This window comes from Nylanderia fulva, unplaced genomic scaffold (genome assembly GCF_048542155.1).
Source record: "Nylanderia fulva isolate GAGA-0341 unplaced genomic scaffold, ASM4854215v1 Scaffold1, whole genome shotgun sequence".
In the NCBI taxonomy this organism is placed as follows: Eukaryota; Metazoa; Arthropoda; class Insecta; order Hymenoptera; family Formicidae; genus Nylanderia; species Nylanderia fulva.
Window position 1 is genome coordinate 5,673,216 of NW_028189192.1, and position 26,380 is coordinate 5,699,595.

Consider the following 26,380-nt stretch of genomic DNA (forward strand, 5'->3'; position numbering starts at 1 on the left):
GATACAGAAAGATTATTTTTTGTTTCATTTTTCTTTTTATTAAAAATAAATTTTTGAAAAAGAATATTTCTCGAATATTACTTAATTTATTTTATTATTACGATAATTTATTTTTATTATATTTTATAATATTCTCAGAAAAATGTATTTCTATATATTTATATATTTATTTATCTAGTATGTTTCATACATAATTACTATATGATATTTTATATAGTGGCAATTCTATGTGAATTTCAAGTGAATCTGATTTCTTAATCAAAGAGATAAGTTTTCAATTTCTATTATTGAATGTTACATTAATATAAAAATGATGCATTTGACATTAAAACTGTTTATAATTAGAGATATTTAATTAAAATTGTCTTCAATGTAAAATCTATTTTTTGCATACAAAATTTATTTATATATTATTAATAATTATCTGAATTTTTAATTTATTTTTAAGTTTATTTATTTTAATTATTAATAATGTATAAATAAAAATAATTTTAGCAATGTCTATATTTATTAATATTTTTATAATTTCAAACATTGTTTCTTGTTTAAAACCAATTTACTTCAAATTGTTCGAACAATTTATTTCTAAAATATTTATTTCCTGATTTTCTGATATATATATATATATATATATATATATATATATATATGTGTGTGTGTGTGTGTATATATATATATATATATATATATATATATATATATTACCTATACGCACAAAATTTATTTATTGTACCTGCGTTTTGAAAACTGGCGTATTGAGTATATTTTATATATAACTGCAGTATTTTCCATTTTAATTAAAACCTTGTACAAATTGCTTTTTATTGCAAACATTTCAATCATTCAACGTTATTTGCAGAGAGGAAGGGGCGAGGAAGGGGAGAGGAAGGGAAGGAATTTGAATCGCTGCAAATCAATCATATATATATATATATATCTCTCTGTGTCTTTATATTCATAGCTTTGCTATCCAAAATTAATAAAACAAAAATGTCATGCGACTCACCGTAGATGCGTAGATAATCGGATTCATTTACCTTAATAAGATTCTCGCCGGGCGAAGCGAGTGTATATCGATGCGATGATTTCTCCAATATTGGTTAAGAAGCCGGCAGTCTCGCAATGCAGCTGCGAAACCTGTAAAATGTATATAAATTATTCATTTCGAAAATTGTTAACAATTCGTGTTACTGATTCTGGAATTACGTACGGAAAATTGCTCGATTCATCGTCCAAAAGAATCACCGAAACGAAGACACGTCCTTTCTCGCGGCGACTCTCCCTCCATTTGCACTTGCACTTCGTACAATGAAAAAGGCGCGAAACTGCTCGACTAGCGCGCGCTAATTGGTCCGAATCCGCGCTCTCTCTCTCACGCGCGGTTTTTTAAAACAGTGTGATAAGCGATCTACTAGTAGATAAAAATACAATGTCGTACATTTTACGTAACATTGGTACATTGTTGTAAATAAAAAATAGGTTGTACATTGTATATTACACAGTTCGTACATTCTCCTTCTAAGAGATATATAGTGCTTAAGTGCTTAAAAATTTATCAATCAATATATAATTTATTAAGAGAGTCTCTTCAATATATATATATTAGTATATTGTTGTTCATAAAAGTTATTAAATTATTCTTGCCATTTATTTACCTGACAATTTTATATTCAAATAATTTTAACTTATATATATAATTATATATATATATATAGAATTGGGGATGGAAGTAATAAGATCTTAAATAATTTAGAAAAAATTCCTATTCTTTGAAATAAAATGTGTAGAAAATTATTTTATAAAGATAAATATAAAATTTATTTTTACCTATTTTTTAAATGCTCGATACTTGAAGTAATTTGAATAAACAAATCTAAAAATTCGATCAATTTCAATATATCATCTTCGTGCGTTCAAAATCTTACCTTCAGAGCGAAGTAGCGTTCAATCGACCAATCAGAACAAAAGGAACTAAAATTCCTTCATCCTGATTGGTCGAGCTATTTTAATCTACGATAGAATTTTTGAACGCACTTCCTAAAAACGTTGCAACATTCCGTTTCGTGGAAGCTTACAATTAGTGGCGAAAGATTCGAATGCCGCCAGTTATCAGCAGCCTCAACCACAAACAATTATACGTCACATCGCATACGCTCGCCGTATGATAATTTTATTGCTCGTAGATCAGCTGCTCGCCGTTTCGAGATTTTGTGCGCGTGGCATGTTTGCTGCATGGATTGGCTATAATCATTGATGCAGTTTCTTCGTAGTTAAATTAATTTTTTTTTATAAAAATTTCAGAGAAAGGTACGTAAAAAACACACAGTTCGATATTGTTAGGTTATCGGCAAGATCAGAGTCCGCCGTGTAACACGTAATAATATTACTTGTCAATTGTTATTCAAGCGTATGGAGAGATTTTATTTGACTTCTTATAAGTCAATGTGTTAAATATAATCAGCACGTGCATTAAGGTACGATTTTCGACGAGTTTCAGTGAAGATTTATTGTGTAAAATTTTGTTGAACAAAGCAAATTCTCTCCTTTAGAAACGTGTCTCTCTATTTGGAATCGTTTTGTCAATAAATAAGATTGTAATGATGCTCTCTGTAACAAATTTATATATATATATATTTTTTTTCCCTATTTTGCAGATGGGGGTGCTCATATTTTTTTACACACTCTTGTTGTGCTCCACTCAACTTGGGGCTGACAAGAAGATTAACAAATACGTAACAACTTTAATAAATGCTAAGTGGAATGAGACACCTCTCATTCTTGAAGCAGCTGAGTATCTCAGTGATGAAAATCCAAGTTACTTTTGGAAATTTATCGATGCGTATTCTAGAAAAATTAGTGATCTTGTAATAGGTAATTATGAAAATGTATTTAATTGATATGGTAAAGTACATAATCTCAAGATAATTATTTTCAATCTGTTATTTACTCCTACAGCTACAGAAAAGGAGAATTATGACATAATTTTGGAACTGGTTAAGAAATATTTATCTGAAGCAGAGATAGCAGTTTTTAAGTTAGGATTGTCTTTACGTATTTATTCTGCACGTGTTGAAATGTTTTCTCAAATGGCTGTGAATAAAAATGTTTCTTTGTATGGTTGTAACAATGTTGTTAATGTTGGTGGAACATTTACTTGTTCTCTACAAGACATAGATACATTATTAGAGCAGGTAATTTTATATTTAATCTCATTTCCACTGATATAATTTTTAGAACATGTATCATTATGTCATTATGTTTGTTTATTTTTTAGGATACATGGGAAACTGCAGATACTTATGATGTAGATCACCGATACTTGAGTGCTTCAGAATCTGATAAAGTAATCATACTGTATGGTCAGATTGGGACTCCTACGTTCATTGATTTTCATCAAAAGCTAAAAAACATAGCAGAAACAAAGGAGATTAATTATATTCTTCGTCATTATGTGAAGGTAATAATAGAAATAAAAATGTATTATAGATATTTAATATATTACAAAACAATTGCATTTTTTTATATTAAAAACATTTTACAGAATAGAGCAGATAAGAAATTGCGTTTATCAGGCTATGGTGTAGAATTGCAAATGAAATCTACAGAATACAAAGCAACAGATGATTCTGATATCAAGGATAACACAGGAAAGAGTTCAGAAGTGGCAAATGATGGCATGGAAGAAATTGAGGGAATCAACTTTATGATTTTAAAGTAAGGTGGTTAGTAAGGATATAAAGTATTCACTTTGTATCTCTCTGTATAACATTTTGCATTGCATTATTGTGATATGATGTATTATCTTTCCAGAAAACTATATCCAGATCAACAAGCCGAACTGGATAAAATACAAATGCATTTATTGGAAACTAGTCACGAGATTGGTGCTTTCAAAGTATGGCAATTTCAAGAATTGAGTCACCAAGCAGCCGAAAGGATAATGAAATCTCCTTCTGTGGATGCATTAAATGTCTTAACCGATATATCACAGAATTTTCCTATGCAGGTATCTATTTTAAATATTTGAGTTGTAAATACATGATTAAATACACAAATGATTTAATAGATATACAACAATTTATATTTTGTTATTACAGGCAAAATCTCTGATTAGAACTAAGGTGAATAGTGATATGAAGAAGGAAATGAAACTAAATCAGGAAATATTCATGGCAGGTCTAAATATACAACCAACTGACACGGCACTATTTATCAATGGTTTATTTTTCGATTTGGAAGCTATTGATGTACTAACTCTGCTAGAGTCGTTGAGAAGCGAGTTACGAGTAATGGAAGCTCTTCATAAAATTGGTATAAGAGTTATTCAGTTAAATATTTTATTACTATATCATCAAATCAAGGATGATATATTTTTACAAATTATTACAGGTTTTAGTAACAAAAAGATGAGCAAACTGTTAGCATTGGATTTATCTGGAAGCACAGATAATCAAAATTTTGCAATGGATATAAGAGATTCCGCAATTAATTGGATCAATGATATTGAAAATGATTCACGTTACAGTAAATGGTCACGGTCATTAACAGAGCTGTTACGACCAACTTTCCCTGGCATGCTCAGAAATATCAGAAGAAATTTGTATAATTTAGTTAGTATTGTTAAATTTTTGAAATTAATAATTAATATTTTGTTTTAGTTACTTAACTCTAATTTTTTTCTTTTTCTAGGTGTTAATTATCGATCCTCTAAGTGAAGATTCCATGTCACTAATAGCTCTAGCACAATCTCTTTATGCACATTCTGCTCCATTGAGAGTCGGATTGGTCTTTGTGACAAATTTTAATACATCTGTCACAGGTTTAATGGATGCTAGTGTTGCAATTAACAATGCATACCATTATTTTGCAGACACTAAAAGTTCTAAAGAGGCTTTACATTTCTTATCAGAGGTAAAACTTCATATTATTTGATATTTTGATGATCATCAAGAGATATCAAGAGGAAAAAATTAAATTAATTTTTATTCTAGTTGGGAAATTACATTGGGCCTTATGGTGCTGATATAGACGATATAAAAAAAGTTATCAGGTCTAAAGATTCGTCCGCTAGTATAATTTACATCCTCGGAGAAGAGTCTGAATACGACGTTGGCCGACATTTAGCTAGTGACTTTATAAAACGATGTAGTTTCAAGAAGTTTCCGCAAGCTCTATTGAATGGGATACCTTTGACGCCCAGTCAGATAAATTCTGAATCGTACGAAGAAGCAGTACTATCTACCATTATGTCGCAAACACCGGCATTACAAAAAGCGGTATATCGTGGTGAATTAACGGAAGGGGACGACGTCGTTGATTTTCTGATGAATCAACCAAATGTTATGCCACGGTAAATATAATTCTTTTAATTAATTCTATAAATTAACTACAATAAATTTATGTTCTATTTTATTGACTATTTCACTTTCTAGCTTGAACGAACGTATTTTAAAAGTGGACAAGAACGCATGGCTAAATTTAATCGGCACAATTCCTGACGATGACGATTATACCAAATGGAGTTCTCCAGATCTATCGACTTATTTAATGACAAAAATGCAGTACTTTTTTGTACCACGACGCAATAACGTGCGTCACTTATATTCCTTTTGGATCGTAGTCGATTTGAGATCATCGTCTGGTAGACAATTACTACGAGAGGCGCTTGAATATGTAGTATGTGATTTGAAAATCAAACTTTATATAATCTCGTTATATACTCTTTCACAGAATATATGTATATAATTTTTTTTATAGGAATCAAATACCGATGCGCGAATTAGTATTATTGTTAATGCCGAAGATAACTTAAAAAATTCAAAGTCTGATATTAATAAGATTGTTCTAGCTGCGTTAAATGCATTGTCACCGGAAAAAGCTATACTTTACATACGTAAAATAATCAGAGAAGAGAATGCAGCTCTCATTACCGATGGTAGTTTTGAGATTGAAGTAAGATATATATTTTTATAAATGATGTGTCCATATAATTGTTAGAAATCATTTCACGTTAATAATTCTTTGTTTCAGGATGAATCTGTTGCGGCGCTGTTAGAGAATCAAAATCCAATATTATTATTACATCAACATTATAGTAAAAATGTCTTAAACTTGGAAACGGGAGCGAAAGCAGTTTTGTGTAATGGTCGTATTATTGGTCCCTTGGATAGCGGCGAAGAATTTACAAGCGAAGATTTCTCTTTATTAGAAAGATTTAGTCAAAGCACTTATGGAGAAAAATTATTTATGAAATTGATGAAGGATCAATTTTATAATGAAGATGATTATGGTATGATAATGTGATATATATGATATGTATTACTTGTAATATTTTTTTCAATTACCATGATAAAAATAATAAAATGTTTATGATATTTTTTAGAAGAGGAAAATAATATCACAGATGATATGATTATGAAGATCAGTTCGCTTTTAGTACCACGTCCTCAAACTCGAAATCGATATGATGTTCCTTTCCATGGGGATGATAACAGGTAAAGTAATTTTTCTAAAATATGTATGAAAAACTTGAAATTAATAAAATATACAAAAATTGTGAATATTTATATTATATGTAAGAATGTTTTTTTTTAATCTTTCAGTGTCATAAAAATTCCAGCGGCTGATCCCGATAAAGTTGCTTTTAACTTTATCGCTATTGTAGACCCGGTTTCACGTGGGGCTCAAAAATTGGGCCCAATATTGAAAACAGTACAACAAGCCTTAAATTGTAATATAAAAGTATTCTTGAATTGCTTAGATAAAAATAGCGATATGCCATTGAAAAGGTAAAATAATAATACTTTATTTTCCCCATAATTCTTAAATTATATGTACATATGGATGGTAATTATATTTTTTTATAATATATTCTTTCGTTTTATTCCAGCTTTTATCGATTTGTGCTCGAACCTGAGTTACAATTCACACCCGAAGGAGATATCAGCGGCTCTATTGCAAAGTTTACAAAACTTCCAACTTCTTCATTACTAACGCAATACATTCACGCTCCGGAAAATTGGTTGGTGGAAGTAGTCCGTAGTGTTTATGATCTAGACAACATTAAGTTGGATAATGTCGCGATCGGCGTCCATAGGTAAAAGAATCGAAATATAATGTGAGATACTTTTTGTTCCAATTTTACTGACTTTTATATTGTATATTGTTTTAGTGAATTCGAATTGGAATATTTACTACTCGAAGGTCATTGTTTCGAAGCAATAGTGGGAAATCCACCGCGAGGCCTGCAATTTACGTTAGGCACCGAGAAACAACCCGTAATGGTTGACACTATAGTTATGGCGAATTTGGGATACTTCCAGCTCAAGGCGAATCCTGGTGAATGGGTGCTGCGACTTCGACAGGGAAGATCCGCGGAAATATACGACTTCAGCACGGTCGAGGGACAGGATGTTATTCAAAACGGCAACGACGTGAAAGTTCTGATAAGTTCTCTGAGAAGCCACGTGCTGAAGGTCAAGGTATCTAAGAAGCCAGACAAGGCGGGACTCGATCTCTTATCGGACAATGAGAAGGATTCCGGACTGTGGAACTCCATTTCTAGGTATGTCCGAACTCACTTGAACTACTTCTTGTATATTTCACATTCTCAAATGATTTCCTATTGCTGGGTGTTAGTACTTAATGCATAGCATGGTATTCTCGGTTACCTTTGTGAACTTAACTTTTATTTGTTCTCTCTTTTTTAGCATTGCCAAATTTTGGTAAGCTTCTCATTATGTAGTTAAGTACATCTATCATTTTCTATAAATAAATATAATTAAGTATCAAGTAACGAAAGATCTGGAATAAAATACAAATGCATAACAAAACAAACATATCTGTGGCTTGAAATTATAATATTTAATTAATCAAAGATCTAAATATACTTTAAACTTTAGTGTATAATTGATTTACATCAGTTGCTTTAATTCCAAGTCACCAATATGTAATCTTCCGCCTGCTGTCCTAAAATTAACTTAACATAGTACTCTTTCCTTTGAGAATGTAGCTTATATTAATTTAAATACGTGACTGATATAAAATAAGTAAATCATTAACGTTTAATGTCTTATATGTATTTGTATTTTCAAAACTAGGACGTTTACCGCAACAGATGAAAGTGAAGACCAAGATGAGAAATTAAACATTTTCTCTCTTGCTTCTGGCCACTTATATGAAAGATTCCTGAAGATTATGATGCTCAGTGTTATTAAACATACCAAAACGCCGGTTAAATTCTGGTTCTTGAAGAATTATCTTTCACCGACGGTAAAAGTAAGTGGCTATAATATATAGCAGAATGAAACATGTATTTATATCTTGCTTTATAAATAATGCTGATTATGAAAATAACTTATCAAATTTTTTTCACGTCAGGATTTTCTACCACATATGGCTAAAGAATATGGTTTCGAATACGAACTTGTGCAATATAAATGGCCTCGTTGGCTTCATCAGCAAACTGAGAAACAGAGAACTATTTGGGGATATAAGATCTTGTTCCTCGACGTCTTGTTTCCGTTAAACGTTAAAAAAATAATATTCGTCGACGCTGATCAGGTATGCATAATATAAGCGCAATTCAAAATGTAACAATATATTATAGATATCTGTTGTGTAAAATTACGTAATTCACGTAATTGTTTTTACACAGGTGGTAAGAGCAGATTTGAAGGAGTTAGCAACTTTGGATCTCGGCGGTGCGCCATACGCTTATACACCGTTCTGTGATAGTAGAACTGAAATGGATGGATTCCGATTCTGGAAACAAGGATATTGGAGAAATCACTTGCAGGGTCGGGCTTATCACATCAGCGCATTATACGTGGTAGATCTCAAGCGATTCCGTCGTATCGCAGCCGGAGATAGGTTGCGAGGACAGTATCAGGCGTTGAGTCAAGATCCAAACAGTTTGTCAAATCTTGATCAAGTATGTGAAATGATTTATAAAGATATAAGGAGATAGTAGATTATATTTTTTTAATTAATTATCTCTTAATTATGCTTTTGTCGTATTTTTTTTTTGCATTTGTAAAATAATCGATAATCAATTTCAGGATTTGCCAAACAATATGATTCATCAAGTGGCCATCAAGACATTACCACAGGAATGGTTGTGGTGTGAGACATGGTGTGATGATGCATCCAAGCGTTATGCTAAAACTATAGATTTAGTATGTATTTTTATTCACACACACACACACACACGCACGCGCGCGCGCACACACACACACACACACACACACACACACACACACACACACACACACACACATATATCACACACCACATACATGATGAATTATAATATTTTTACATTTAAAATAAAAATGTTTTTTTTTCTTTTTTCAGTGTAATAATCCAATGACTAAAGAAGCTAAATTACAAGCAGCTATGCGTATTTTGCCTGAATGGGTAGGTTATGATGAAGAAATTAAAGCTCTACAGCAAAAATTAGAGAATGCAAACAGACAAACGGAGAAAGATAGTGGTATGTTTTTTCACAATATATTTATCTATGTATGTGTGTATACATGCGTATTTTTTCATGAGATTTTACATATGTTCTTTATTGCAGACATTATCGATGATCACTTAATTCTGAATCATGAAGAATTGTAAATTAAATTTTTATGTGGAATTTATGAACAAATTTTATAAAATTCTATAGGAAATTTTCGAAAGAAATTTCCGTTCGCGGTAGATTATTAAATATTGATAACAATTTCCATATTACACTTTTGTAATTGATATTTGGCACTTTATGTGTAAATACTTGCCATCAGTACTCATATAAATTTTCAAAAATAATTGCAAAGTTTTTGTTATTTTTTTTGTTCTTATTAAATCCATATTTCATATACTGAAAAATTGTACTTTAAGAAGTCCTTATAATGAATGAGATTACGTCTCTTCAGAAGTTTATTCGCTTCAAAAGCGAAAAATCGGTAAAGGCCGATAATTGATAATTGTTGAGAATATGCAGTATTCCTTTGGTTATTTATGAACGCACACGTTCATGTTATTAAACCAATGTAATTTATAATTGTCTACTACGATAACTATAAGGAATAAACTTGTAACATTTGTAAAATATCTTTGATATTTTCCCTTTATGTGTATGAGGAAAGACATATAGGGAAAAGAAAAAAATTGAATCCGTCAAGTTTTTCAAATCGATAGATACATTGTGTGCGAATAATATTTGATCATGGAAAATATTCGATTTTCATTATTAATGAGTTTTTACGAAACCGTACATTTTTCGACACGGATCATTTCATATGCTAATGACGATTGTGTCTCTCAAGAGGACTTATTTTGATCGCGGCGACGAAGCGAATCAGAGCGAAGCGAGCGAAGAAATTGGAAAAACATTCCCGTTGATAATCCCGATAATTCTCGATCTTGATCATGTCAATCTGGAGCCAATTGAACATATCGTGAACGATCCGATAGATGCTTGAAATTAATTTCTTATCATTTACGATCGAAGATCAAGCCTTGCTGATGACAGAAAAGAAATCAATTTTTTCGCGATAAGGGAGCTTCTATGTCTGTCATATTTCATCCGATTTTCTGGATTAACGAACGCGTGAAATTGAAACGACGCGGATCGATCATTCTTGCATCGTCTGCATCAAATCAGAGGAGCTCCTTTGTTAAATGAACAGAAGATAATCGAACGCACACCGATCCGGGTCATCATCGTGTCTTGCGCGCGCGTCGACCGTCTCTCTCTCTCTTGCCCGCGTTCATAATATTTATATGTAAACACGTCAGGAGAGAGAGCCAAGCCGCACGCACGTCTAATGACATCTCCCAACGCATCGTAACTCCCGCGCTGTCGCGAGTTTGTCGCTGATCGACTTGGCTCGTCTCGACTTGGCCTCTGTCAATTGTCCGCGCGCCCACATCGTTCGCGTTCCTTCTCGTCGACGAGTTGCCTCGTAACTTCGGGGCGATATGGAGAACAATTCTGTCATCAACGGAAACAGCTCTGTGAATTTGCAAACTGTCCAGCAGAACACCAAAGCTAATGAGTAAGTCACGCTTCGATAATAGTATTGTGTTGTTATTATCATTGTACAACAAAAGGATCCCGTTTTAATTTTTCTCATTTGACAGACTCCGAAAAACGCAATGAACAGACGATCGAGTTTATAGAGTACTTTTGAGTCTCGCGCGTAATATGCATATTTGTTATTTTTTTAAATAATATGTTGCGTGGTAAATTAATGTTTAACACATATTTGTTCGATTCAAATAAGTTAGATAAAATAATATTTCTAGATAACACTCTTAAGTAAAAAACATTCATCTTAAATAACATTCTTTAATAGCGCGTCAAAAAGAAAACTAAAGAAGAGAAAATAAATGTCATACATAAATGTCAATACATAAATGTTTTTAAATCGGTTCTTCTATGGTTTAAAAATAATTGGAAATTTAATTTTGTGAAAAAAGTCAGGAAATTTATAAAATAAATTTGTTTACTTTTATCAAGTATTTCTTGCGACATTTGTTATTGATAATACTCTAATAATTTATCTTTAATTGTAACTCTATTGTAAAATATTTATGAAATATCGACCAAACACTTCTAGGTAAAAAATAAGAACGTGAAAAGTAGAAAATATTTTTTGTTGGTCAATTGTCAGGAATTTAATATTACAATCATTTCATGTATATATCTTTAATCAACATTATAATCATTACTATCATAATTTAACATTACAATCATAATACACAAACGTAGTAAAAAATATTTAAAAATCTTAAATTGTGCGCACTAAATTATCCATATTACTCAGGGCCACACCGATCATAAATGATATTCTGTGATAATTTACAGCGTTTTTATTGCAAAATTATTTATATACTTAGTTTGTGAGAGACAAAGAGAAGGGAGAGGTCATTCATTAGTAAATTACTTCTTTGTGTGACTGACACGTGGACATTTTTCACATTTTTGCATAAATGTAAAAATGCAGCCCCAAGTATCCAATTGTGTTACACGAAACCCTACCCCTATCTCGCGATATACCGCCGAAAGAATTACAAAACATTGCCGCACTAGCAGGAACCGGTAGTTCTCATTTCAACATCAGATCGGAATGTCGGCTACCACGAAAATGGAGTTAGGCTGCATTATCGATGAGTAAATAATATCAATATATTACTTTTATATATATTTTTTTTCTTTCTTAAAAATTCTTTAGAATTAAATAGAGATTGTTAATTTCACATTCACTTCCTCATATTATTTGTGAAATTTAAATTTTATTTCGACATGTAATTCAAACTTGTTTATATTAATACACCCAACAATGATATCAATTGCATAATCACATGTCACAATTTTAAAATGTATAATTTGTTTATTTAGAAATTTTTCAATAATTTATAGATCATATGTGTGAGCAAAAGTTCCGCATTACATTGTATTGATTGTTGTGCCTCTATTGTATTTAAGCTATCGATATCAAGACCTAGTTTATTAGAGATAATTTATAAATATCTTTAGTGTTTATTTCACGAAACCTAATTATTTCACTGGTGTTCCGATCCATTTTATAACGTACGATTACTTAGCAATTGTAACGTGAAACCATCAGCATACGAATAGTATGCATAATGAATTGCATAATTTTTATAATATTTCATATTCATATTACTTATCATACTTGGAATTATGATTGTTTAATTTTTAAAGCATGAAAATGTATTATGCACATATACAGAATGTTCCGAAATTCACGAAATAAAATACCATAGCAAAAAAATTCTCGCAAAAAATTAAACAAAATTTTTGCCATTTTATCAAATAGTAGTTTGTGGCGTAAACATGTTAAAAATTGGCCAATTATAGATTAAACAGATTAAGCAGATAAACATAAGGTAATATTATCGACGCGCGACTTACGGACAAACATTGATCATAATCTGTAATTGGTCAATTTTAAAAATTGTTACACGCTACATATTACAAAGATCGTTTAAAATGAAAAATGGCAAATAGTTTTTCGAGAATTCTTGCTATGGTAATTTAATTCGCGAATTTCGGAATACTCTAGAATACAATTTTCATACAAAATAACTAAAATATTAAAAGGATATGTTTAGTTCTATTATATTTGTTTTAATTTAACGTCTTGCTATATTTCTCTTAGTTTGTTTTATTCTAATTATTAGTAAAAAGAGAGAACATATACAAAGAATTGTATTAAAATTTTATTTTAAACTTTTTTTATATATAAATATACAGATGATACACTGATAATTTAATATTAAAAAAAAGAAAGAATTATAATTGCATGTAGTACGTAATAACATGATACATTTATATAAAGCGCATATATATTTTTAAGTATTATATTTAAATTTTATGTATTTTCCTGCTCGTTAATTTATGCAAATTTGTTTTTCTCTCCATATAATTGTTTTTTTGAAAACTTGAAAATTTATCTTTGAGATCTTTATTGATAAAATTCTTGCCAAAATTTCCATCTCAATTTCTGCATTATCTTTATCTGAAACTTTATAAAACTTTATTATCAGTTTATTATTATTGAAAAAAATTGCTGACATTGCTTAGGTGTTTGTTTTGAAAATTTTTAAATCAGCTATCTATATAGAGATTGATCACGCTGATCGATTCAGAACATTCGCTGTCAAATTTAACGCGGTTGCATCCTATCAGGAGAAATTTAACGCGGTTGCATCCCATCAGGAGAAAAAGAATGACTTGATACGACTTTTATAAGATTAATTTATCGTCATTGATAAAAATTGTTGGCGATGCTTGGACGTTTATTTTGAGAATTTTTAAATCAGCTGTCTAATGCTCGATTGATTCGGAGCATTCGCTGTCAAAATTTAATGCAGTTGCATCCCATCAAAAAAAGAGTAACTTGATAAGACTTTATAAGATTAGTTTATCGTCATTGATAAAAATTGTTGGCGATGCTTGGACGTTCTTGTCTGGTTTCATTCGAAAAATTGTAAAATCAGCTGTCTGCGGAAATCGAGTCGGAGCATCCGCGGTCAAAATTTAACGCGGTTGCATCCTATTCAGGAGAAACTCCACTTCGAGATCCACTTCCTCGAGCAAACAGCACGCGTATTTACGATCTCTGAATCGTGTTGTTCGTGTAGCACGTGCGCTGGCAGTGCCTCTTTTTTTGAACGTAGAAAGTTACGTGGTGAATGTTTCACGCTCGTTTCACGTTCGCCATTCGTTCAGTCTCGATCTGCGATCCGTGGCGCGATCGCCGATTAGTCTCGTTTACTCGGGGTTTGAGAAATAGGATTAGTTCCCTTTTGTCTTACGATTAGCGCATATATCATCGGTCAGCTCTTCCAGAGAGAAATGTAGCGCTGATCTTCAAGAGAAGCTTGTTCTTTTTCAAGAATCGTGAAGAAACGTGAACGCGTAACTGACCGATCGTTGATATTGGAGCAACTTCTTGAAGAACCCGGGCTACCAGAATTCGAGATTCTCGAGCGAGAGCGATGAGACGAGTATCAGAAATAGTTAATTATTATTAAAAACGAGAGAGATGAACGATAATCACACGAATAATCTATAACAAACTGCATCCAATTCGTCTCTAAATGATGTTCAGATAAAATTCCAAGACATTTCGAAATGTATCAATGGATAAGTGTGTCTTACCTCTTCAAGCTTCGCGATTATTTTTAAAAACTTCAAATTGATTGAGTAAATAGAAAGAATGAGCAACTAATTTTTTTAACCATGTGTATGCGATATGTTCGAGTTCAAGTATTTTTTCCAAACGAGATTTAGGCAGTTATAGCGTTATAAGCCATCTAAGCATTCGCCATAACTGGAATTTCAAGTGTGGGACAAAGTCTCGGCGAGACATATCTTCGTCGGACGGAGACAGAAAAAGGCAGACAGAGACAGAAAAAGAGCAAAGATAGAAAGGAAGCGAGAGAGGGACGCATCATTGAGTGGGAGGAAGCGATAAGGACAGACCAACTGAGAGGAAAGGCAGAGGGATCGAGAAGGAAAAAGAACAAGAAAGAGAGAGAGATGGAGTGAGAGGCCTTTCGATGCTAATCGTTTTATCTGTCGAACGAACAGACCCGAGCCGGACGTGGGTCCTCTTCTAACGAAAGACCCGGACATGCCGTGGCCAGATTCTCGTTGTTCGCGTTTGACGAGTGACACGTGTTCACTACTCGCGACTTTACGATCTGGGGAATTACAACACAACGACGTTACACGACTTTGCTGATTACGCGACTTATAGCGTCGTTTCGTTCCTCGTCGCCTACGCTTCTTCTCATTATTCTCTTTTTTTTTCTGGTGCCTGGTATTCACGAGCGATTCGACAAATCGATCGTTCGAGGAAGAAATTGTGACAAGACGTCGCGCGATTGTTCGATCGCGAGCTGGCAGGACACGCAGTCTCTTCATCTCCTTCGATCATGGACGACGAGAAGATCAAACTGTGAGTTCCTCCTTGTGTGTATTCTCCATTCTCCTTGTTATTTCGCTGCCACGCGTGACAGGTGAGAGACGCCGTCTGCAAACCGAAACGATCGCTAAAAAAGCGAAAAAATTGGGAGATTTTTTCGAGAGACTTTATTATTAATTTTGAAATGTGATTTATTTTTATATTTTACTTCGCTCCATTTGGATTGTATTTGCTGTGGTTTTCTCGCGTGTTCAATTGTTCTTCAGGTAGTTCATGAATCAATTTTTGGAATTTTTATCGAAGAAAATTGAAAAAAATTTGCTAAAATTTTGTGAGTGATGTGAAATCGATTGTACAGTTTTTTTTAGAAAATTAATCGTACAATCAAATTCTTCAGATACGTCCCACGTATTCCCATTTCGATTCTTTTAATCTTAAGTTTCGCAAAGTGATGCTGAAATAAGTTTTAAAGGTGGTATTTTATTCTCTCAAGGATACTCTCTCCTACAAATTATATATAGCAGATAGAAAATATATTAAACATAATCAGTAGCTAGTTGGAATCTATTGGAAAATAACGCGAGGGGAATTTGCAAAATTACGTGTCTGCCAGTGTGTCATTAGTTATTGAAATTTATTGATAACACGTTGTCTACGATTCATAAGCGTCGAATGAAAAATTTCAAGTAGTTATCTCATTCCAAAGCGAGAGTCTCGTATAAAAAAAAAATTCGAGATATCGATTAGTTTTCGAATTTCGAACAAAAACATCGCAAGAATATCGTAACACGCTTTATTGTCTCTTAGGTCTTGGAAAATTTGTATTTGCGAAGTAGACAAGTATTGTTACATCACAGTATACAATATTGCGCAGCAGTTTGCTGGAACAGAATCAGATAAAAATATATGGGAGAGCATTTCGTTATCGCCGGGAGAGATTAATCAGAAATATATTCTCACGAGACGGAGCAACGACATGTTAATGAGTCATCGTCATTCGACGAGAGATCAACCTGTTGACGTCTCGGCCAACACGAGAAAGCTTCTCCCTTCGATTTCTCTTTCCTCGGGCAACGTCTTCTCGCGGATTAACAAGTCGCTCGGAAAGTGCCGGTGCGCTGATCGCCGAAAATTACCGCAATTATGCTGTGCGTGGCATGCAATATAGTTCTACGCGAACAACAAGGCCGCTAGAGATTCCCCTTCACTTTGTCGCACGCGCGACAGGATCTCGAACATAATGTTCGCATTCGAGGTCGTGGGACCAGTTTAGCGAGGATTAATAAAAACAGGAAAAAAAAGAAATAAACATACGGTTCTTTCTCACCGTTCAATCTGGGTGTCGAGTGTTCGGATAAATTCTCTCGCGCGTAAAAAAGCTCCGAAGGCTTATTTATGTCTGGTGCGATTTTTTACTTATAAAATTTTATTTGGTTTAAAACGAGGTTAATATGTTGTAATATATTTCTTTTCGGGTTGGTTTACGCGCCGCGTAAAAATTTCTCCTATAAAATAAAAATGCCGATAAGGAAATTGTCGACGAGGACAGATCATCTCGTTTTGCTGACGTTAACTTTCGTGAAATTTGTTTGCTGTTCCATTTTCTGATTTCCCCGGGAGATCCGTATTTTTTTAATGTCTCAGAACTTAGATAAAGTTTCTATATTTTGGTATGCTATGTGTGAAACATATAGCTTAGGAACGACGCATTAGCGTTATTCTGCAAAGATAATAAGAACGTAATTTTGTAATCTCTCTACACTTTGTTGTTATTTTTTACAAAGTATTTTCTATGAAATTGACGGAAATATCGGAATAACGAGACCGGTTTTGAGTGACCCGAAAACATTGCTTTTGGTGCCGGTGAGCCTTTAAAACGTGGCCTTGAAATACTTTTTGATATTCATGTCTTTTCCCGTTTATACATACAATCGACAATCTGCATAAAACATGAATGAATTTATATTTGTGTCCATTTATTTATTAAATAATTTGAAATAAAATAAAACTATGCTATTAGATTCATTAAATAGGCGATTATACATTCGGTTCGAAGAATGTGATTTTCTATGTATTTATTTAATTTAGTATCTATGCATTTCTAAAGTTATATTAAAAAAAGAGGGTACATATTTTTTTAGACTTATATTTAAAAAAATATATAAAAGAACAACATAATTTTTTATAAAAATATATTTTTCTATTCAACAATTATTAACTTAATCGAATCGCATGACAAATTCGACACTGGTATCAAATGAACAGATAATTTTGCTGAACTATCCTCTTTAAAGACTCGCTGAGATCAGCTGTCGATCAGATTACAGAGTGAACGATCGTTTAAAGCTCGATCGCGGTTTAATGTGCGCGTGTTCGCGGTTCTCGGATAAGATTTCTCTTTCTCGTCAGAGCGCATCGTACTACCTGTAAAATTGTGACACAAATTTTTTGGATCGATAATTATCGGTATTATATCGGGCATATTACGTCTTGAAACTATTGAGAAATTTTTCATCCAAAATTGTTGAATCAGAATTATGGGTGGATTATAAGTATTATGTTGCGCACCCAGCTGTGGAACCTGTTCCGCTTTAATTTTATGAGCTAATTCATTTTTGTTGAACGCACACATTCAGTTCAGTTAAGTCGACACACGCGTTTCATTTCACGTTAACAAAGTATCGAGCAACGGCATTTGCGAAGCGGATATTTTTACAGCTACAACGATTATATTTTGTCGCGAGGAGGATGCATTCACGTGCATGATTATGCAATTCTTAGACGATCATAGGCGCCGCAACGAGCGTATTTGCATTTCTCGAATTTTTCAAGGTAATTAGCTGGAGTATAAAGTGGAAAGTAATTAGCTGGAGTTAGAAAAAAGTACTCTTTTCTTCTAAACTTAAATAATAACATATTTTGACCATTTTAAGATTTTCTCTGCATTAAGTGCATTCAGTTGCCAATCTTAGTTTAATTAAAATTTATCTGGTTTAGATTTTTTAGGTTTGCATTAGATGCGGAATTTTTTAAATTAGGAAATTAATGATTTTTTAGAATTTCTTTGTTTATATAAGACTAACTTGTTTCATAACTTTTAAGATTTTTGCACTTATCTACATTTTCCTTTTTTAGATTTTTTTAAGTTTTCTTAGAGACTGGGAAATTTTTTTAATTAAAAAATTAATAGTTTTATAAAACCTCTATCACACATTAACTTGATATCATATTCTTCATCAACAATTTTCTAGGAAATATCTTGTTGGCGTCTATGAAAACGATTCTCTCTCGGCAAGTATTGTTTTGTTCTCGTATTATTACAGTATAATTAATACGAAACTAACATGGCATAACGATGGCGACGATGGAGCGAATTGATCGTCGATTTAATTCACCTGATACACCTGGTTATCCAGGAGCTCACAGTGATAATCCGGAAATTATCGATCGATCACACAGAATTACAAGTGAACAATTTGAAGAGATATTATTTTGTTAAATAAATTTTTAATTATTATATTGTATTTTTAATAATTACATAACAAATTATTTTATTAAATAATTATCTCAGTAAAAGTTAAAAAAATTTCGCACATTTTTAATAACATTAAGCTTTCTTATAAACATCTAACGTCTACTAATTTGTACAATAAAATTTTAATTGGTTTTGTTACAGCATATAATAATTGCTGCGAGAGAAAAAGAAACTTTATTATTTCGTTGTTAATGACAAAATAATAAAACAATCTTGGAAAATTAGTGAATTCCGTGCAAGACTATTCTTTTATTCATTTTATTTAAAATGATATTGAATACTAGAATTTCCGTATAATTGTAAGGCTGTTCATCACTTCCTCATTGATTAACGAACGTAAAAGTGTAAGATAAGAATGGAACTTGTGTATATTCCAAGAGAAATTTTTATCAAGACATGTCGTTCGCGACTCTCGAAATAAATATCTCGTTGCGAGTCCTCGTATCTCTTTTGAATTCAAGGGCTTCTAAGGTCACTTCGATTTAACGATAAAAGCATTCACGTAAAAATCTGGTCACGGTGCAATTGGTTCGTCTAACCGAAGGACGGAGCCTCGAGATCGAATAGGCCTCCATGGAGACCAAGGCTATCGCTTTAAAAGAATACAAACATTGCGCAGATTTTATTCGAATTAGGTCGCGAGCAAAAATTGAAATTAGTAATTCGCGATGTGATCAAAATTATAACTCTGGTACTTTAATAATTTAATTTTGTTGCAAGGTAGAATGATTAATTATAATATTATAATTCGCAGGTCAATCCTATACAATATTTAGAAGCTCCGCATTATTAGTTGATCAATAAATGTATACTACGCATTACGTATTATGCATATAATAGTATTTTATATAAAATTTAAATTAGAATTCTGTAGCTCTGCGTTATATAATTTCATTTAAAAAATTAAAAGTGTGCATTTCTGTTTCAGAAAAAACGAGAAATTCAAATTTTATTTTTTCGTGTATTTTTCAATATAATGATGCAGTATGTACAATACATACATAATAACATGAAGCTATCCGTATCGATAATAATTTTCAATCGTGTGATTTTGCACACGGCATCGTTTGTCATCATTGACTCACAGTCAATGATAGAAAAATGTGTGTGTATAATAGATGCATGTATTTATGTACACAACAGTATTGATATCTAATTTATAGATAATGGTACTTTGTAGAACGCGATAAGAACTGTAAGCCGTGCGTAATGTCACGTTACGATATTAAATATAGCATGTGTATAACGTTGTCAACAATACATTATTGTACAATATTATACATTTAAATGTTTCTATCAGATTCGTTATGGAATTAGTTGTATAATTAAAATACAATGAAAATACATTCATGATATCGACGCAATGCCGATACTTATTCATTTTTTATCTGTCTTTTTCTCATAATTAAATAATTAAAAATACTTGTGTGCATTCCGCGAACCTGCCTTTTTAATAAAAAAATTAAAAGTAAAACTTATAATGACTTATATAAATTAAATTAATAAAGTTGTACACAAGAATCCCAGATTTTCAATCAATTTTTGTAGATTTTGGTCAGGAAATGGATTGTTTTTTTTTGTACAAATATTTATATAATTTTTTTATCACGTAGAGCAAGCACAAATACGAGTTGTATCTGCGTATAGCTTTTATCTGAGAAAATATAAGAGGGGAATATCAGAGATTATTAAGATATTTGTGTGAGTGTCAATAATTTGTCGATTGATAAATTCTGTCATCGAAATCATTTCGATGTATATTGGGAAAAAATTTAATTTCAAATAAAATGACACAAAACTATGATGGCTGAAGGATAAAACTTCTATCTATTAAGGAAGAATGACTTAATATGGACATTTAACTTTTCCTTATATCTGGATCATTGCAGCAATTTATATGCAATTATTCAACAAACACGTAATCACTTTCTTTCGTTACATAATATGAAAAAAGTAGACAATTTGCGATGAGAACAAGATTGGGAAGAAAGTAACAATATTTTTTTGATAAATAAGAAATTATAATCGAAGGTGTTTCATCTCCCAATTGAAAGCGTTAAAGCGACGCGTTTACACGACAAAGTTAAATATTTTTTCTGTAAAACCAATCTTCTTCCTTTTATTTTTTAGTGATATTTTAATGTAGAATAAAATAAAAATTTACAATGGGTTACAGATTCAAGGACAAGGCGATTTATGGTTACGGAACGAGTATTCCGCCTAATAATAATGAAGACGAGGAGAGTGAAATATCGACACGGAAGGTGATCTTTTGCGTTCATGGAAAATTATCGGGCTGTTGCACAGTAGTGAAGAGCTCGGTTGATGAAAATGCAGCTGTGGACTATCGGCAGAATCCTAGTATGTTTTAAGTATAATTTACATCAGAAATAATTAACGATATATTTACAAAAAAATCAAGAAACATAAAAAAAGTAATGATAATTAATATTTATTAAAACATATAGATTTAAAAAAATTAGACATTTTGATAAAAAAGAAAGAAGAAAAATCTTCAAAAAAGCTGAAAAATTATTTTAATTACATGAAAAATTATGCTTACATTAATTAAACTGATAAAAGTTTAGCGATAATTGAATGTATATCGAATAAAGCATATGTATTGAAATTAATAGTTATTTTAAGATAATTTAAATATATTTATCACATATATGAATCATGTATTAAAGAAAATTAATATATGCAGAGAATTTGCATCTATATAATGCACGCTTTTAAAATGTGTAGCATAATATATCCTGCAAAATAATTGTGATATTTAATTACGCATAAGTTTAAATTTTTAACCATTTTTTAAAATATTACTCACTGTCTCTTTTTCTCTTTTTATATTTTCAGTAACCCCAGAGGATCATTGTCACAGAGAGAGGAACGAGGAGATTGACAAGAAGGCCCGAAAGAAGTTGTTGATCGCCAGTGTGCTGTGCGTTATTTTCATGATAGCAGAAATTATCGGTAATTATAAAACCAAATTCCCGATTGTCTTTATCAAAGCGCAAAGGAATATTTTGTAGAATGTATTTACCAAGGCAAACATATAATCGTGACGTTTACCCCGCGATCTTCTCTCTTCAGGCGGAGTATTATCGAATAGTTTGGCGATAGCGACTGATGCTGCACATTTGTTGACTGACTTTGCCTCATTTATGATATCTCTATTTTCGATTTGGGTGGCGGGTAGACCAGCCACCAGAAAAATGCCTTTCGGTTGGTATCGCGCAGAAGTAAGTATAGTTTTTGCACATAAATATTAATTAAAAACTGACAAATTCATACTAATATTATATATGTATATAATATTATATAGAATTATAATAATTTTTTATACATAATAAAATTAGTTTCAAAAAATATTATGTGTAATGAATAAATAGAAATCGATAAATACATGAAATTATTAATATACATAAATAGAGATTAGCAATAAAATGAGTCGTGATCATTTTAATGTATTCAATACATATACAATGGATTATTAAAGAAATTTAATGTATGTAGAAAAATTTACACATGGTATGCGCTTCTGTAATCTGTAGCATAATATATATATATATATTTTTTTTGCAAAAATAATAGATATATTATTATGAAAAATGATAAATTTTTTTGCATATTAATTCAGGTTATCGGCGCGTTAACTTCAGTCTTATTAATATGGGTGGTCACTGGCATTTTATTATACCTTGCGGTCGAAAGAATCGTCCACAAAAACTTTGAGTTGGATGCTATGGTAATGCTGATCACGTCTGCAGTTGGTGTTGCGGTAAATCTAGTGTTAGTGATGTCCTATTAACGACTAAAATATTTAATATTTTTTGCGGTTTTGCAGTATCTTTCATATGTATTTAAGATCGTATACGTTGGTTTCCAAAATTTCGATAAAATTGGAATTATAATGCGCATAATGCAACGTCAATCGAATCATTCTCTAAGCAACCGCCGATGATGTCAGTCCGAGAGTTATAAATCTGTTATTTTTTAATGAAAAATTTATGCTCTAAGAATATCGCTAATATTATGTTCCACTTAATTTAAAAAAATAAGCAAATTCATGCTTAAATGTACCGATTGTAAATTTTCAAAATTGCACTTTCATCTTCTCTCCTTGAAGAAAAATACAGTAAATAATTTGGTATTGCAGAATGGGCCTGTCGTTGCATCAACATGGCCATAGTCACGGTGGTGGACACGACCACGGAGGAAATAATGACGTGGAAAATGTGCTCGATGATGATTTCAAAGGGGAAGATTCGAAAAAAAATATCAATGTACGCGCTGCCTTCATTCACGTTTTAGGCGATTTTATTCAAAGTGTGGGAGTATTTATCGCTGCATTAATCATTTACTTTAAGGTGCCAAATTTTTATTTATGTAATTCATTACAAATTATACATATATATGCATAATTTTTTTCTTTTCATAAAGATTAAAAAATTCTTAAGTTTCTTTTTTATGACGAAAAGTTAAATGGTATATATTTATATAATTCGATGGATAAATTTAACTTCTGTACATTTTTCTCTTAAAATATTGTTTTATGAAACACTAATTTACATTTCAGCCAACGTGGATCATAGTGGATCCTATATGTACGTTCCTCTTCTCCATATTAGTTATTCTCACTACCGTAGCGATTATTAAGGATGTTGTTAACGTTCTGATGGAAGGAATTCCCAAGGGTTTCGAGTATTCCCAAGTGGAAAGCACGTTTATGCAAATAGATGGAGTCGTTAAGGTCCATAATCTTAGAATTTGGGCGCTTTCGCTCGACAAAACCGCTCTGTCGGCGCATCTCGCTATAAGTACGCTCTTACCCAAAAATATAATTCAACATATATAGTTCTTATTTATGCAGTTCACTTATGCAACTCAATTACTCTCGACTCTAAAAATAACGTACATGCTAGGGGACGCTAGAAACTTATATTTTTAGACTCCTAGCATCTACATTCTCGAGAGATCATTTAGTAGACATTTAAATGTTTTTATATTTTCTGACATAGGACAAAATTTATATAAATTCTTGCTCTTTCTGACAATATTCCGCATGCAAATACGAGTATTATTCGGGTCAATTTTATTTATCATTTCGTAGCATTTATCTCTCATTAGGATAACGCGACACTTCTATTTGCAGAACCTGGAACGAGCCCCCAGAACATCTTACGCACTGCCACACGAAATATCCACGACAAGTACAAATTCTTCGAGATGACGTTACAGATAGAGGAATTTAATGAACGAATGGAAAATTGTAAACAATGCAAAGCGTTATCGCAGTAAGTCGCCGTTGTAATTGTACATGGCTCAATCGTAATGTGCAACGTGCATCGAAGATAATTTTAAAAGTCTTGTGATTGTTAGGACACACTTTATTGAACAAAGATACAATTGACGATAAGATTGTTTCATGCGCGGAAGCAAAATACGTGTGTTACGTTAAATTCTTATTATTTTTCTTTTCTTTTTTCGTTTCGGACTTTTAGCTTCGTGAACAAATACACGAATTCAGTCAATAACAGTCATACAGCGTGTTGCGTTTAAATGTTAATAGTCTTTTTGTTATTTGATTTAAATAAATTATAAGTAGTTTTATGAGTAAGTTAAGTTGTATCCCTCAATTATTATACAATTGATGAAGCAAAAATAATAACGAATATTATAATTGCTTCTCGCATTGCAAACAACCGTGCTATTTCCAAGATAAATATTGTGATTAATATTAATAGTTTCAAAATAATTGTATATTTCAGTAAATGTTACCAGTAACTAATTCATCGAGAATCGTGTTGTACATATAAAAATAGAAAAAAAAATAGATGAAATAAGAGATTTATTATATTAAATAAATATCCAAACTCTCTAATTGCATAATTCAACATATGTATAGACAGACGAGTGCTTGTCTATGTCGTAAATTTATGTAATTGTTGCAGGATATTTTATCTAATATAATTGTATTTGATATCAATAAGTAATGTAAACACATACACATTTATTCGAAAATCTGTAATTTATTTTCAGAATTATCCGACCGACTTATAAAATGAATTTTCATACTCCGATATATCACGTGTGTTGCGTTAGTTCATCTGCCACCATTTGATTCGTTGCCCTTTTCCTATATTTTTTTTTACCTTATTGTTAGCCAATTAAAAGATTCTGTTAAAAATCATTAAAGAAACGTACATATATCTTTTTAAATTGTTCGTTTCTGTTTGTTTGTCTTATTTATATTGTCTGTGGGTGAAAATTAGATAAAACTAAAATTATGAATGGATTTATAAACACGACACACAAGTTGATCTAGATTTAACTAATCTAGAATTTTTACGAAATAAATTCCTCACAATTCTAAAAAAAAGAATATATAAAAGAATCTCAGAAAATACAAGATATTCCTTCAAAAATATTTTTCCTTGCAATTATTATTTTTACATATCAGTGTATATGTGTATACGTAAAATATATCTATAAAATATTGCTTGGAAATTGATTGAATAGATATTAACTGTGTAAATAGATTTAAAAAAATAAAATGCCGGGTTAAAATAAAGCGCAATTTCATTTACAAGAAACACTATTTTTAAAAAAACTATGCTCTTAAAATCTCCAATGGTGAAGTAGTCTTCAGATAATTAAAATTATCTTTTTTTATATCCTATATATGTATAAGAAGTACGTAGGATAAAATTATAAAGAAATTTACACGATAAATATTTGAATTAATTTATTTTTAAATAATTTTTGTATTTTAATTAGCAAATAAAAGTCCACAATTTTTGTCCAACTTACTAACATATATACACCTAAAGTCACAAATAAAAATTTAAATAAAAATTGATATCGAGCACAATAATCGGCAATAAAAATACAAATTAAATTCTATAATGATTCAATAAAAGTATACCCGAGTTAATACAAATTGATTGATAAGCTGGTTCAATAAATCTTGCAATAAAATAAGAAAGAGTAAAAACATTGTCGGAAAAGTATAATCTTTATGCTATAAATGTAAATTCTAGATTATTATTTCAATTTTGGTAAAAAAAAAAGGACCATAGTTTTAGTTGAATTTTAATTGTGTACATGAGCTTTTTAAAACAAAATACGAAAGAATGAGATTCTAAAAAGAAAAGTTTTATTTATCTTTCTAAAATTATCTAAATGCATGTTCTTGAAAAGCAAAAGTTTAAATCTTTTGTCTAGAAATCATCCAAGGTACAGAAATATTTTGTAAACACGTGTGTGTCTCTCTTTTGAAAAAAAACAAATTTTAAAAAAATGGATGTTAAATTTAGAAATACGTAAGTTTATTTATATTTCATAAATATTGATATATTTTTCAACAAAACAACGTCAACGGCTTTAGAAT

The 26,380-nt window shown here is 31.3% G+C and overlaps 2 protein-coding genes and 1 long non-coding RNA gene across 8 annotated transcripts in view; 2 read left to right on the forward strand and 1 right to left on the reverse strand.

Moving 5' to 3' along the window:
* Window positions 1–1,281, reverse strand: part of LOC146725307 (uncharacterized) — a 37,619-nt gene extending 36,338 nt beyond the window's left edge. The window contains exons 1-2 of the long non-coding RNA XR_014924287.1: window positions 1,211–1,281; window positions 1,038–1,137 (exon numbers count right to left, since the gene is read on the reverse strand). This is a non-coding gene — a long non-coding RNA (uncharacterized LOC146725307). The remainder of the gene's footprint in view (window positions 1–1,037; window positions 1,138–1,210) is intronic.
* Window positions 1,282–2,084: 803 nt separating this feature from the next.
* Uggt (UDP-glucose-glycoprotein glucosyltransferase) lies at window positions 2,085–10,098 on the forward strand. 3 transcript variants are annotated; one of them, XM_085480801.1, is made up of 24 exons: window positions 2,085–2,307; window positions 2,655–2,871; window positions 2,956–3,191; window positions 3,275–3,457; window positions 3,542–3,714; window positions 3,811–4,006; window positions 4,098–4,311; window positions 4,390–4,610; window positions 4,690–4,911; window positions 4,992–5,350; window positions 5,433–5,676; window positions 5,758–5,952; window positions 6,031–6,289; window positions 6,383–6,494; window positions 6,603–6,788; window positions 6,890–7,096; window positions 7,172–7,564; window positions 7,710–7,724; window positions 8,100–8,277; window positions 8,380–8,562; window positions 8,657–8,932; window positions 9,060–9,176; window positions 9,355–9,493; window positions 9,581–10,098. In XM_085480801.1, the coding sequence occupies exons 2-24, from the start codon at window positions 2,655–2,657 to the stop codon at window positions 9,622–9,624; spliced, it is 4,569 nt and encodes a 1,522-aa protein (XP_085336927.1). In that variant the 5' UTR covers window positions 2,085–2,307; the 3' UTR covers window positions 9,625–10,098. The 3 variants fall into 3 exon arrangements, with proteins under 3 accessions (XP_085336927.1, XP_085336935.1, XP_085336933.1); XM_085480807.1 differs by lacking the exon at window positions 2,085–2,307 and adding an exon at window positions 2,395–2,474; XM_085480809.1 differs by lacking the exon at window positions 7,710–7,724 and having other exon boundaries at window positions 2,086–2,307.
* A 684-nt stretch (window positions 10,099–10,782) lies between these two features.
* LOC146725308 (proton-coupled zinc antiporter SLC30A2) lies at window positions 10,783–25,072 on the forward strand. Of its 4 annotated transcripts, XM_085480812.1 has the most exons (9): window positions 17,672–18,281; window positions 18,701–18,740; window positions 21,161–21,345; window positions 21,844–21,960; window positions 22,081–22,229; window positions 22,628–22,779; window positions 23,147–23,357; window positions 23,567–23,807; window positions 24,143–25,072. In XM_085480812.1, the coding sequence occupies exons 1-9, from the start codon at window positions 18,212–18,214 to the stop codon at window positions 24,286–24,288; spliced, it is 1,311 nt and encodes a 436-aa protein (XP_085336938.1). In that variant the 5' UTR covers window positions 17,672–18,211; the 3' UTR covers window positions 24,289–25,072. The 4 variants fall into 4 exon arrangements, with proteins under 4 accessions (XP_085336939.1, XP_085336942.1, XP_085336947.1 ...); XM_085480813.1 differs by lacking the exons at window positions 17,672–18,281; window positions 18,701–18,740 and adding an exon at window positions 10,783–11,045; XM_085480816.1 differs by lacking the exons at window positions 17,672–18,281; window positions 18,701–18,740 and adding an exon at window positions 12,105–12,163.
* The last annotated feature ends 1,308 nt before the right edge of the window (window positions 25,073–26,380 follow it).

Coding starts and splice junctions, on each gene's coding strand:
- LOC146725308 (XM_085480812.1), top strand. CDS start 18,212: ATGATTATGCAATTCTTAGACGATCATAGGCGCCGCAACGAGCGTATT. Junction 18,741..21,160: donor ATGAAAACGATTCTCTCTCG/GCAAGTATTGTT, acceptor AATGGGTTACAG/ATTCAAGGACAAGGCGATTT. Junction 22,230..22,627: donor TCGGTTGGTATCGCGCAGAA/GTAAGTATAGTT, acceptor ATATTAATTCAG/GTTATCGGCGCGTTAACTTC.
- Uggt (XM_085480801.1), top strand. CDS start 2,655: ATGGGGGTGCTCATATTTTTTTACACACTCTTGTTGTGCTCCACTCAA. Junction 3,458..3,541: donor TTCTTCGTCATTATGTGAAG/GTAATAATAGAA, acceptor AACATTTTACAG/AATAGAGCAGATAAGAAATT. Junction 3,715..3,810: donor ATCAACTTTATGATTTTAAA/GTAAGGTGGTTA, acceptor TTATCTTTCCAG/AAAACTATATCCAGATCAAC.